This window comes from Aspergillus pseudoviridinutans, assembly GCF_018340605.1.
Source record: "Aspergillus pseudoviridinutans IFM 55266 DNA, scaffold_7, whole genome shotgun sequence".
In the NCBI taxonomy this organism is placed as follows: Eukaryota; Fungi; Ascomycota; class Eurotiomycetes; order Eurotiales; family Aspergillaceae; genus Aspergillus; species Aspergillus pseudoviridinutans.
The window spans coordinates 161,563-175,213 of NW_025091287.1; the positions used below are offsets into that span (position 1 = coordinate 161,563).

The following is a 13,651-nucleotide window of genomic DNA, read 5'->3' on the forward strand; positions in this document are numbered from 1 at the left end:
GGATACCCATTGACGTGTCAGCTAGCGGCTCGGAGAAGCTCATCATTGGATGATTTCTCCAAGATCTCAGAGCCAAAACTGCCAGTGGTTGGGCGAATGGTTGCTCCAACACACTAGATTATTCCATTTCCGCAGCACAGCCAATCTTATATTATCCGCCAATACGTCTCATACTCAATTACACTAAAAGGGAGCACAGACCAATGAAATGTGTGACTCTTCCCACTCAATACTGAAGGTTTGTGCTCACCAATACTGGAAAACAGTCTCAAGAAGAGGGCAGAACAGACGCTTAGATTTTGTTGACGAAACACTCAATGCAGGTGTTCTGAATTTTAGATGATATCGGTCCAAGTCCGTGTGACCGCCTAGCTTCCGAAAACCAGCGGCAGTTAACAGGAGAAGCATTACTGTGGATGAAGGTGGGGATAGCTGACACATGGGGAAGAAAATGCTTCTGGTCCAGAAATTTGGTCCGGAAAAAGAATAAGATTGAAAACTTAAACATCACCCTATCTAACGTTCCAGGCACCTTTTGGACCGCGTGATTATTGGCCAACTACCTCCTCAGAGACCTCCCAATGTCGATTCGGCTCCACTCCATACTTGGAGTATGGCTCTAGCTGATGGTGTCCCCAATTTAAGCTCTCTCTGTTCCCATGAACGCTCAGCTAACCTTTTAAACCCGTCGCTAATGCAGGGCACGTGAAGATATATCTTAACAGAGACTTTGAAAAGGGCTTCACAGAGCATCCCTTTCCCCCCGCCTTGATTTTTCTAAGGCAATCTCGCGCCGCTTCCACATACTGATCAGTGCGGCACCGGGCCCGAGAAATAGGAACGACACGCAAAGATAACAAATATCAGAAAAGTAGCGAGTCCTGATAATACATGTGCGGTGCAAGTCCCACGTAGTAAAGAAGCACCAGACCATGATGACAAGGGAAAGCACCGTCAATTGTGCGCCTTTGGTTGAGAAGACGGCCATTGCAAGGGAGCTCATGTCCGGCAACTGGAGAGCCACTTGGCTCAATATCAGCACATGAAGTGACGCGGCAGCGAAGAAGATTATATTGTAAGACTTGAGCAGGTAAGGTATGTCTCTATTGCCGTATAAGAGTTCGGGTATATTGGATTGGGGCGGATCTTTCTTGGATAGCTTCAGTCCTAGATATACTGCCATTGGCAGGGCGAGATGAGCTGCGGGAAACAAGCGAGCTGCCGTCAGAGAACCACCAGAATTTATCACGGCCCAGAAAATTGGCGGAATGTAAGTGATCAAGAGTCCTGTGGGAAGAAATTCCGCCGCCCTGATGTCGATGGCTCGAGGGTTAGGATAGTAGAACGATCGAGGTCGACTTGCGAAAATGAATATGATGAAGTAGATTGGCAGGATGATTTCCCATCCTACGACGGTGCAGGCAAGTATATATGGAATGGTACTGTTCTTATTAGCATATGGATAGCGTTGCTTTAGTTGCAAGCAAATGCACTCACCTGTGCAGTGGTCCAAATAAGAAGCTAGGCCGGTAGGACTCTACCGTCCACAACACATTCACAGCAACCGTGAGCATAAGAGTATAAAGTTGAAGCACATCGCTAACGACCTCCCTTTCATTTTCAAGGCGCTTATGTCTGGGCGCAAGCAGACTCAAGCCAGCAATAGAAGCCAAAATAGCAACCCAAACAACAGTTGCAGGTAGTCGCCGCTGGCTGGGGTTTGCGACTATGTCCTCGTCACGGGCGACAACACCTTTACGCGACGGCTCTGGCAGATATCTCAGAATATGACAAGGCGAGCATACTCCCGCAAATATTAGAGCCAGCTGATCGCTTGACATTTTGCCCATGACATTGAGAGCCATGAACTCCAACAAGGGAGTTTCGAGGGCTTCAAGCGATTGTAAGAAACTGGCCCCGTCTCGCAGCAATTTCGTTCTGGGTCGCCGTTTTCGCTCAAACTCGGCGAATCCTGCTTGGATCGTGCTGCTTGTGGGACGAGAGTTTTTGTCCAACGCCTCCTTTAATAGATCACCGAGCAACGCTGCATCCTCGATGGCGGAGTTCCCACCTTGCCCTGTGAGAGGGTTGAACTGTAATCATAATTAGCAGGAGGCCATCACTACACCTAGCTGCGTACTTCTGAACATACTTTGTGAAAGGAGTCGCCAATGAGAATTGCCCTTTTGTAGAAACATCTGTCCAACACATATTCCTGCAGTGGAACGAGAACCGCATGTCGACGACGTTGATAGATATCCCTGAAGATGAGGCCTGGTCGGATAATATCCTCTCCGTATTCTTCCACCACGGCCCGTTCATCGTCGGCCGTATATCGAGGAATGGAGAGGCCGACAGTCTTTTGTGGGTTCTTTATGAATGCAAAAAAGTAGAATTTGCCTTCGTGGCCCGACTGGCATAAGTAAGAATGATTTTTGTGGAACGATTTGAACCCGGTCTCTTTGGGAATGTCTTCTGGACAATCAGAAATGCCGAACATACACCTGTATGTACAGGTGATTGCTAGAAGACGGTCAGTCACATTAAACATAAGTGCAAAGTGTGATATGAACTTACAATTAGCCAATCTTTGGCTTCCATATGAAGGATCTTCTGCCTCAGCAATTCTCCACATCTCTGCTCTGGTCCGGCTGTGAACACCGTCTGCACCAACGACAATGTCTCCTGTAAAGATTGTGCCATCTTTGGCAGTGACTCTCACTTCTCCATCGAGGTGATCAATCTTGGCAAGCTCCTTCGACACATAGACCTTAGACTTATCTCGGAGATTGTCGTAGAGGACTTGGATAAGTTCACGGCGATCCAGAAAGCTGAACTTGTATCCTGCCCTTCTTTGGGTGAGCGGCGAGTGTCTTTCCAATGCTTTAGTGGGCGGTAACTTACAGCTCTGCCAGTAGTTGACCGAATCCGGGCTCAGTATTAAGACACTCTCCATCTGGCCCAAATATCTGCTGCGTTTCCAAGCGTTCGCACATGGACGAGATCTTCTCCTCAACTCCGAGCTGATCCAGCACCATAGAGCCATAGGGTAGGATTCCAATGCTGGCCCCCAGCTGGGGAGCAATGTCGTTGTATTTCTCCAGGAGGATATATTCAATGCCATATCTCTCGAGAATATTGGCGAGAGTCAACCCCGCTACGCTGCCGCCGATAATGATAACCGTGAAAGGAGCCATCATGAGCCGTCTACTGATTTACTAACAGGATCTAAAGTTGACTTGTTGTCCTTTTATATTCTTGCCTTTGTTGAACCTCTGCCGTGAGGAAACAGGATTTCAGTTTGTTTTTTGTTTGCGGGAGTATACGGAGTAGATCAGTCGGCTTTCGGCGTGTCTGATAATTAGTTAACCAGAGGATTCTTGGTAAGCGGCTGTGAAATATATAATACAAATATAACTTCACAAGATACAATATTGCGCCTCCTGGTGTTCCATATGCGCAGTCATCCTAAACGAAGTGATGGTGGAGAGCAATTGTTAACATGATGCACCTATTACATTAATGGGGACATTAGTTCACTTGAGAGTCTAACAAGTAGGCTCACCAGATCCACCACATTAACATGATGATCTACATTATTTATAAACTAGTAATGCCTCATCGGCCATTAAAGCGCTTACTAAGCGGAAGTGAGGCACAATTTACCATTCACTTTCTTGTCTCTGACTCTCCGCTTCGGTAGCTGCTCAGCTCAGCTGGCACTAACAGCTGAGGGAATCAGCCTGTTATCTAACATGGGTGGTAACTGGTCAAGAGCTCCGCCACATGGAGTGCGTTGATATAACCCGCCCGCTGACTCAGTGCATTTGCTCTCTCTAACTTCCAGGGCTTGCGGCTTCCTGGTCCCTTTTAGTCCCGAAGAATGATCGGAGATCAACAACGTTTGTGGGCCGAAGCATTCAGTCTTCCCACAGCTTAACTCCAATTTTCCATACTAGGGCACTTGTCAATGTGATTTCCGACGCCGGCCAGAGGATCCGAATCATCAGAGTTTCGAAGCCACCTTTGCCTATTTTGAGTCCTCTGCTGATCCCAGGCATCTCGCGTACTATTGGTCTTTTGGCCTTGAACTTTGATTAGGATCCGGCTAATTTCATGATTAAGCAGCTCTACCTAATGTGGTAACCTAACATATATCCCGGCTATAATCTACTTCTTTACTTGATAAATAAAGCGAATAGATGGTTCGGTCCGAATTCTTGGCCGGTTGGCACCGAACCTCCGCTCCGAAACTTTTTTGGTGCCAAATTTTAGAAATCGCAACCCGCCCTGGCTCATTTCAGGGCAATTTCTTTGAAAAGACCGCTACCAAGCGTGGATAGGGAGTAATCAGCCCACGTAGATAGACGAGATCTAAAATAATCTATATAGTCCCTCTAGGAAATCCATTAGCACAGCTAACCCTAACAGGTATACTAGGGTCTCTTAGTTACCTAGTATGGTCTGTAACCATAAGAGGCATGATTAGATGCAACTAGATTAGTTGAGCTAAATAATAGCTAGACCATCTGGGTCAGATATCGGGGGGAGGCAGGCGCGGCAGATGCAGTGGCAAGTGGTGGGAGACATACGCGAGAGGCTGATGAGGCCGTGATAGCCAGTATAGGACAATCTGTACGGGGAGTCTGACATGTGACTCATTTATGTACTTAAGGGTGGCCAATTACTGTTTTTCATGTCTCAGGGCATATCTTCGTGCTTTCTTTGCATCAGAGGTAGAAGTCCTATGTATCATTAATGGTAGATTGAATTAATATGAGTTGCTTCTAGCTCGAAAGCACATGGGCGAACATAATGGCTTTTTGCTCGAAAACCGGAGCGGGCCAGCTTACTTTGCTGCCTTTCCTCCGGGCAAGCAAAACACCAATTGACAGGAATATTGACCCTAGGCAGAACTTTGATACCCATCTCTCTCGAGATCCCGTTTCTCGCCAAAACGCCATTCTCCACAGCCTCTCCACTGCGTCCTGGAGGCTCATTCCCCCGCGAACCGGCTTAAGCTCCCCTTATATGCCCCTGTCCTTTATATGCCCTTGTTCTTTTAAGCCCCTAATACCTACGCCTTTGCTCTCCAGCGTATGCAAAGCTTAAACGAAGCCTTTTTCATGGACAGATCGGTGGTGCATCTTCGGGCTTCTAATTGGTAAGGTGTCAACCAGCAGCTATGAGCTATACTCGCTCAATAAGAGTCATACCATTCACCGACGTTGGTTCAGTAGTTTTCTGAACTGGTTGAGGATCCGCAATAGAGGATGAAACCGTTCATGACATGGCATGTGTGACCAAACTCAGATAACGCAATCTTGTGTCCCCAGTATTTCCGGATTTCCACCTATCAGGCCGGGCATCCGCGTTTATTTCCTCCAAGCATTGGCAGATCCTTGAACTTTATCAACTTACAAAACACTGAGTGCAAGTTTCCCGGAGCAGATACGAGAGTTAGAAGATCAGAGCACGGTAAGCAAAGGCATGGTTAACTATAGAGCAACTATGGGGCTAATACAAAATCCACCAATGCACCGAAGCGAGACTCCTGCAACGGCCATTCCTGGTTGTCGAGATACTGTGTCTGCAACAGCTCCGCGGACCGGCAGTAACCCCAAGGGAACATTGATGTACGCAATTTCCCTGTCAAGGATTTGAATTCCGCAGCGCACCAAAGATGTTGGCCAAACTTTTTGTTGTGGCCTCTTATTTCGGCGAATCTCACATGCTTCGCAGCTGCTGAACCCATTGCTGGCCCTATCCGATTTTGTGCCCAACTCAGTCTACGGGCATCCATATGCACGCCCAAAGCAGGCGGCTCGTCCACTGTGGACGATGTCCCCACCATTCAGTCTGTTATCAACAGAGGCCCAAGTGGTATTATTGTCGCCCTAAAAGGTCAGAGGTACTACATTAACAGCTAACTCTCCTTTACCGGCTGTATCTGATGCAGCTTTGAGCGACTAGGCGAGCTCTCTGTGACGACGGACTTTAAGTACTGGGACAACAGACCCTGGCAGCGCGGGAGGTCAGTCCAGCAACATTATTGTCATCTGCATGTGTTTAAACCCAGGGCAAGAATACAATGCGACAGTATACCACCAACGCTGCAGGTTTTGGAATAAGCTACGTCGGCCGGTCTTGCACCAGTCATATGTTCAGAGTCTCCTAGTGGATGAAACACTGGAATTGAATTTCGGTAGACAAGTGTGAAAATGATGTAGTGCAAGATATATCAGGAGGTTGATATCTGGTTGTTTGGCAGATTAGGACCTTGATCCTATGCAAAAACAGGTTCTTGCAGGAACGTGAACTTGAACCTAAGTCGCTTGCGGTCTGGGTTTGGGTTCGGGCTTTCTATCTTCGACCCAGACCGTGCGCGGGGTAGTTTTGGGTTGAGGTTCTTAGACCCATCTGCGGATTTCGATGAACTGTGTGAAGTCGGCTTACCGAGAACTGGGGAGATATTCTGGCGCAAGATTGACTGTTTTTGATCTGTAGATCCGAAAAAGGAGCCCCAGTACCGAATACGAGCACGAACCCGAACCCGGCCCTGATCTTCCAACCCTTTGCTACACGTAGGTTACTGCATAAACTATGTGAGCTAGGGGACGCTACTTTAATCGTACACAGAGTATATAAATATGCTACTACTAAGTCAGAAAAGACGACGCATTAAATTTATCTTGAGATCCAACAAGAACAACTTGGACTATACTACAATCACAATCTCTAATCACTATCAAGAATGCGCTTTGGACCGTCCTCACTGGCAGTAGCCGTGTCACTTTGCTGCTCAGTCGCTCAATGCGCGCAAGACCGTGTTATTTCGCTTGGCAATAAGCGGTTCAATGGCACGTCGAAGGTCGAATTCACTTCCCAGGCACTAGGTCAAGCCGATTTTTTCAAACTTGATCCAGCCCCAAACGCCACTACCTTTGACTCGCGAGTTTCCCTTTTCCCTTGGAGTTATTCGTGTCCAATGCCCTAATAATGGTTCTAGATGGTATTTCGATGCTATGAACCCTTCGACCAAGGAGACTGTGGTATTCAACTTTGAAGTGCAGTGGCCAGTCGATCCGAGTATCCCGGCGTCAGAAATGCTTTATCGAGTTACCATATTTGGAGTCTTTGCCAATGGAACAACCTACAGCTACGCCGTTGAGGCGGAGAATGTCAAAATCACTGAAAGAGAAGATAAAAGTATGCGTGTGGACTTTTTTGGCGGCAACGAATTCGGTTGGTCAGGATCGAGCCTCTTGAAGCCAAGACCCGTCTACATAGCGACTCTCAACGCGCCTGAAGTAGGGATTAGAGGAAGCGTAACTCTTCAAGGAAATGTAAGGATCTTCCTTTCCATTGACAGATCAGTCTTTATTATTGTATTAACGCACTCTTCATTCTAAAGACTGTTGCGCCTCACTATTCCTGCGGCAGTGATGCTGCAGGTGTTGATGAACAGATTATCACCGGAATTGGTTGGGCAAACGCATTGCCGGATGCTAATGCCGCAGTATCCCTCCAAATACGCGATACATCCATGACATTCGAAGGGTATGGTTACCATGATAAGACCTGGGTTGACCGCCCCTTTGGGGACGCGCTCCAATCCGCCTTTTGGGGTCACGCTCGCCTCGGGTCTTATGCTGTTGTGTGGTGGCATTCGCGTGCTCAAGACGGCGCGGACATTAGTGCAGAATATCTTGCTACGTGGGAGGATGGACATGTCATCGCGTCTCGTTGCGTTAGCAACCCTAACAACACTCTAGGCTGGGGAGACGGTCAGATATGGCCCCTTCTTCCTGGAACCCCAGCACCGAGGGGCATGCTCCTGCACTGGGACCTTGGAGATGCCGGTATTTTTGTGGCGAACATGACGAGTCAAGATATATTTGCCGACGTTCCTCAGTGGATGGCTGGCCGAGGATCTATAACTGGGGGGTTTGAAGGTCAAGAAACTTACACCGATGAAACTGGAGTGTGGACACTTAACCAACTTCAACCATTGTGAACCGGGTGGTACACTGATATTCGAAATTGGCTTCCATGTTTCAAACAGAGAAACTATCTGGAACCCCGAGGCCAAGGACACAGTGAAAGCCTATCTAGACCAGGCGCAGCTTGGCTGCAGATCACCCCAGCCCTATCAGTCTCTTATCGCTAGATTGCTAATTTTCATCCATTTCTACTTCTCTGTCCATTTGTGCATGGTTTTTTATGGAGATTACATCTACTACCTCTTTGTCGGCCACCTCTGAACTGGTCACCACACCCATCATGGCCGGAGGTTCCAGCAATGGTGGCAGCAAGTATTTTATTATATGAGGTTCGTGACGCCGTCCCATTGGACATAGTTGCGCGCTAAAACATTTGTATAATCTTCCTACGGTGTGGATTTCATTGTCCAGGTCAGCGACGCCGTCATCGGGTTCTATAGTCATAATCACATGTCATGTTCCAGATCAGGATACACTAACCGATCTTTAGTAGTATTCCTGACTATCGTATGAGAATAGACGGCGATATATGCAATAGATCATCTTAATCTAGGACAAGTGTCGCTAGAATGCGGTGGATTTGTAGAACAACGCTTTCCCAAATAGATGCAGCTTAAGCGAAAGCAGCTCGTATTCGACCGCCACAGACACTCAGCCGCCCGAACAGCGTGCGGAGAACCGCAGCCTATTGGACAAGGGGTTAATTCTCGGGTGCGGCACAGGGGTCTTCATTCATGGCAACAGTTTACCCGCAGCGACGCCCAATCAACTTCCTTTGTCGAGCAGCTTAATCACAACAAGCCGTCAAGCTCGCTGCTTAACAGTGCGCCCTTTGGTGTGCCATGCAAAACACCCGAACCCAAGCGGAGATGACTGAAGGTCGAGGCTGGTGTTTGGGTTGCAGGAGGGTACTTATACTAGATCGATTATACTAGATCGATTGCCGCTCGGAGATTCTCGATTGACTCTTATATTTTGCCATATACCAACATAACCCATAATGTTGTCCAGAACAACACTCGCCGCCTTTATGGCAGCAGGTGCTGCTACACTGGCGCTCGCTCAAACCAACATCACCGCTGATGTCTGCGCTGACCCCTCCACCTTTACCAGCTGCACAGCGAAAGCAGATGCGGACGCCAAGGCATGCATGAATGTTTGCAACGGAAACAAGCTCTGCGTTCTGAGCTGCGGATGCGCCATGTACCAGGCTTACATGAACTGCGTCGGCGAGTCGTGCTGGAATCAGGTACATTTCCTCTTCTTTCCTCATGCATACGTCTAATCACTTGATGCAGGCGTACTCGTGCGAATACGGCAAACTGGTCGCAACGTACTTTGCCGAATGTCCCATAGCCTCCGAACCGGTCCCTTTTTGGCCTGCGCCCGATAACGCTCCCGGCGGCTGCTCGTGTAACCTCGGCAAGGTGCTGCAGGCGACACTGAATGCACAGAAGGAGAACAATGCATGCTTGACTAACAAGACGACAACAAACATCATTGAACTGAGCAAGAAGTATACTGCATGTGGGTGCTGCGAGGTCAGCGCCGGGTTGTCAGCGTACGTCGCCACGCCTGTCCGCACCATAGTTACTGACAAAAAGGGACAGGATGTACGAGACCTGCCCCGACACCATTCCCGCCGACATGGGCGCAGACCTCTGGCTTCAAGTGTCTACCATATACGGCTCCGTCGTCCACTGGGGCTCGTGCGGCAGTGCGATGGATGCATATGACTGTGGAAAGCTGGGCTTTGCACCGAACTCGAGCACGTTCTACAAGCCGGACAACCTGCCCCCGAACGGTACGCAAACGCTGTATAATACTGGCGCGGCGAATGCGCTTACTGCCCCGCCGAGCGGATCGGTTTTCACCTGGTCACAGTCCAGCGTCACGTACACCGTGACGGCGTCGCCGTGGAAGAATAACCAGGTCAAGGCGACTGGGACCGGTAATGCAGGGACTGCTGGGGCGACTGGTGCTGCTGCGACCGGGTCCGCGAAGAGTGGAGCGACTGCGTCGAGGCAGCTGTCGCTGGGGAATCCCGCTGTCTGGATCCCGGCCATCGCTGCGGTTGCTAAACTTGTGCTTGGTCAATAGATTCGCTGACACGCTGGAGTTGTTCCGGGAATGTACGCGTAGTGGCAGTGGCACGTTCAATATCTACCTAGCGTCCGTCATGCATTCTACCATTACCCCAAATTCGGGCGAGAGGTTCAGTTACAAATGCGCCAGAACTGCATCCGCACCGAAAACTGCCACGATTAGAAACCTTCCATCCCCTAAACAGAAGGGCAATATACCTTGACAACCCCCTTCTCCGTCTCAATCTGCGCATACGTCCCCTTCTCATACTTAGGCACTTGACACAGCACGTCGGCGGCAACGGATCACGGTTTACGGGGGCTATGATCCTCTCCTATTTTCCTGTTGGATTGAGCATTGAATTGGTGTTTGTGCTGCTTGGAACGATCTTCACCTTCCTGATACTCACACGGCTTCTGTCCCTAACGACAGTACTGCATAATTAGTCCTGCATGCTCAGCGAGATATGCATACTCCATGTAGCCTTACTATCGTTGGTAACCCTGCATTTTTGGATGGAATCCATAAGGTTACCTGGCTGCTATATCTGACCAGCGCGTTAAAACAGCAATCCTGATTGTGTATAAATGCAATCAAAATTTGAGCTGAAGAGCTTAGAAATGCTCATAGGGATCGATTCTTAACATAGACGCAAATCTAGTCATCGTAAAGCCAACTTAGGGGATGAGAATATAATGTGTGTGAGGGCAGTCTATCAAAAAGAATACACTACCCAGTTACTCTAGAGATGGTATGGTGGCTCTGTGCCCTCAACCGTAGCGTAGATGGCTGTAATAGCCTCAGCGAGCTCGGCAGGGAGGGGTCCAGCCTCACGTGCGTCAAGAGTCTTGTGGAACTGATCCATATTGGAAACCGCAAAGATCACCCCATCACCGTACTTCCCATCCAAGGCACTATGGAACGCAGTCCATCGCAGGGCAGCCGCATGTCCGCTGATACCATGTTTCTCAGCAACTTCTCGAACAACGGCGGAGGCCTGAACGGCGGTTTGTCTATAAAGGGCACTGTACAGCTTTCCGACGGGGTTCTAGACTATCGTTAGGATTATCCGGAGGTGAACGCTTTGAAATCTTACATCGGTACTCCATCTTGCCGCGGTGTTAGCACCACCTGAGAAAAGTCCACCCGCTGCAGGACTAACGCAAATGTCAGTCTGAATCGAAAAATGGACCCATATCGGCGTACCTATATGCAAAAAAGGCGATGTTATGTTTACGCAACAGTGGAAATAGCTCCTTCTCGCCTCCTCTCACAATCGCGTTATAGTGCCCTTGATACACACTGGGTTTGACGTAGCCCTTTTCTTCGCAAATATCGATAAACTTCTGCACTTCCGCGGCAGTGTAATTGGACAATCCGAATTTCTTGAACTTTCCTTGTTGGAAGGCGTCATTCATTGCTTTTGCTGTGTCCTCGAATGGCGTTCGCCGATCAGGCACATGTAGGAACATTGTCTCCACAGCGGAAGTCTTGAGGGCATCTAGCGATTGTCTAATGCTTAAATCAATTTTCGAAGGTTCGAGGTCCCCTGGACCACGACTGCGGACTTTTGAATGGATGATAAACCGAGAGGCAGCTCCAGCCTGGCCAAGGCGTTTCTCGGAGCCGTCATAATTACTCGCAGTGTCTATATGCCTATAGCCGCGATTGTGGAATGCATCCAAGAGGGCCTGGACATCTTTCGCGTTATCGAAGTGTACAACCCCGGGGTTCTCATTAGCATCGCCAACCTATAGCCACCTGATTAGAACAAAATAGCCGCAACTGAATAATGTACGTACTGTGTGAGTGCCGAGAATAATATTGACAGGCGTGCCGGAAGACATGCTGGATGGAAAGAGACGTTGAAAGATGTGAAGTGCAGGACGAGTATAGAATAAGGCACTGCGAAATGAGTCCTGCGTTGGAGAGACCTTTATAAATAGTCCTTTCTAGACAGCTAACACTGGGTACATGCCTGTTAAATTCATTCCCTGCGGGATTTAGCTGGGCTGGTTTTGGATCATGGTGCGGTTCTATGAGCCCAATATTGTTACTCCCGCAACTTTTCCGCAATTTGGCCGCATGTTGCCCGCATATTATCCGCATGTTGTCCGCCATGCCAACCACCTTTGATTCCAAGAATAAGTACGGTCGCTCATCTGTATGCTCTAGGTAAATACACATCCTACAAGATATAAGATGACAAATATTCAAAAGGAAGAATATCCCGAATCGATTATAGCGGGGGCTAAGCCCTTCCCGTTGCTATAGATGTCCTATCAATCCAACATTGTATCTTGTCTGCGCCCACTATGAATGTCCAGTATAACTTTGCTAAATCGTCTAGCTCCTCGGCTGGATACTGTGACATCAAAGCCCCAGGCTGCAAGGAATCCACTAGAAGTGGGGGTTTCAGACGGCATAGTTCAAACCACTTCATGGCAGATTCGGCGTCCCACAAGCCACGGCGCGAAGTAAACATAACACTTCCAGTACAATCAGCCCATCCTTTAGTTGTGGTTTCGTATACGTTAATGACAGTGTCAATGATTAGACGCGAGCGCCGGACACTTTCAGTCAAGACCCATAGCCGCCACATCGCTGAACAGACATCGTATTCCTTGTCGAACTCACTTGCCGTCCATTGAAGGGGAGGGTTGTCCCAGGGACGGTCTTCCCCTCGATTTAATTTTACTGCCTCCCACATCTGGGTTACCCACTGCCGAAGAGTCGGAATATGTTTCTCGGCAGTTGCACGCAGACGCACGGAGCCATCAAAAAGCGCTATGAATTCGTAGACAAATAGCGCCTGAACACGGCCCAGGTGGTCCAGAATACCATGTGCACGGCTATCGGTGGGAGGACTCTGGCGGACAAGTGCAGACAAGCGCTCCTCGACTATCTGCAGTATGGTCTCCTTCACCGCTGGGGTACAACCAGCATAGGCCGCAAGAGTTGTGAAGGCGTCCTGGACACATGTAGGCATGCAATGCTCATACAGCCGTCGATGAATGAAGCTATTATAGCCATTCCTAACCCACGATCGCAGCATTTCCTCTACGGCGCGGATGAAAGGTTCCAGCTGAATACCAGTTTTGCAAGCTGGTTCTTCGTTTCTGTGCCGCATAGTCCAGGTCTCATCTCTGAGAAACCAGGGACATTGCGTAGTCACGATGTCGCCCCTCGGAAGTGCAGCATCCTGAGCTTGTACATCACTCGCTGGTACCGACAATGCTGGGATAAATGGTGCCATCACATCTGACATGGTGAAGTTAAGATCTGCGGCCCCCACCATAGCGCCCCAATCTTCGAAATCAGTAAGACAGCTCCGCAGTGCATCAGGGTCGGTTGGAAATTCTTCAGCCTCGTTGTCACACACAATAGGATTTCTTCGCCTTCTCTTTGGCTCCGGATATAGGCACTCCACGTCCCTGTCCAAGCAGCGCTGGCACTCAGGTAGCTGCTTGTCACACCTGCGCTTTGAATTTGCGCAGGCAATGCAGGCTTTCTGCCGGTATCTTGCGGACATACGGCGGGAATTGGAATTCTGGAACATATCA

The 13,651-nt window shown here is 48.9% G+C and overlaps 5 protein-coding genes across 5 annotated transcripts; 2 read left to right on the forward strand and 3 right to left on the reverse strand.

Annotated features, from left to right (window-relative positions):
• Positions 1-1,493: 1,493 nt before the first annotated feature.
• Asppvi_009356 (FAD-dependent oxidoreductase) lies at positions 1,494-3,197 on the reverse strand (the record flags this gene model as incomplete). Its single annotated transcript, XM_043305213.1, has 4 exons — positions 1,494-2,093; positions 2,153-2,523; positions 2,578-2,873; positions 2,905-3,197. 4 exons carry the CDS (start codon positions 3,195-3,197, stop codon positions 1,494-1,496), a joined length of 1,560 nt encoding a protein of 519 aa, XP_043161148.1.
• A 3,828-nt stretch (positions 3,198-7,025) lies between these two features.
• Positions 7,026-8,017, forward strand: Asppvi_009357 (uncharacterized protein; the record flags this gene model as incomplete). Its single annotated transcript, XM_043305214.1, has 2 exons — positions 7,026-7,346; positions 7,415-8,017. 2 exons carry the CDS (start codon positions 7,026-7,028, stop codon positions 8,015-8,017), a joined length of 924 nt encoding a protein of 307 aa, XP_043161149.1.
• Positions 8,018-9,003: 986 nt separating this feature from the next.
• On the forward strand, positions 9,004-10,103 carry Asppvi_009358 (uncharacterized protein; the record flags this gene model as incomplete). The annotated part of the gene is made up of 3 exons (XM_043305215.1): positions 9,004-9,252; positions 9,302-9,564; positions 9,614-10,103. The coding sequence occupies 3 exons, from the start codon at positions 9,004-9,006 to the stop codon at positions 10,101-10,103; spliced, it is 1,002 nt and encodes a 333-aa protein (XP_043161150.1).
• A 727-nt stretch (positions 10,104-10,830) lies between these two features.
• On the reverse strand, positions 10,831-11,935 carry Asppvi_009359 (aldo/keto reductase family protein; the record flags this gene model as incomplete). The annotated part of the gene is made up of 4 exons (XM_043305216.1): positions 10,831-11,136; positions 11,185-11,245; positions 11,295-11,839; positions 11,891-11,935. 4 exons carry the CDS (start codon positions 11,933-11,935, stop codon positions 10,831-10,833), a joined length of 957 nt encoding a protein of 318 aa, XP_043161151.1.
• Positions 11,936-12,339: 404 nt separating this feature from the next.
• Positions 12,340-13,620, reverse strand: Asppvi_009360 (Zn(II)2Cys6 transcription factor domain-containing protein; the record flags this gene model as incomplete). The annotated part of the gene is made up of 1 exon (XM_043305217.1): positions 12,340-13,620. The coding sequence occupies one exon, from the start codon at positions 13,618-13,620 to the stop codon at positions 12,340-12,342; it is 1,281 nt and encodes a 426-aa protein (XP_043161152.1).
• Between the last annotated feature and the right edge of the window lie 31 nt (positions 13,621-13,651).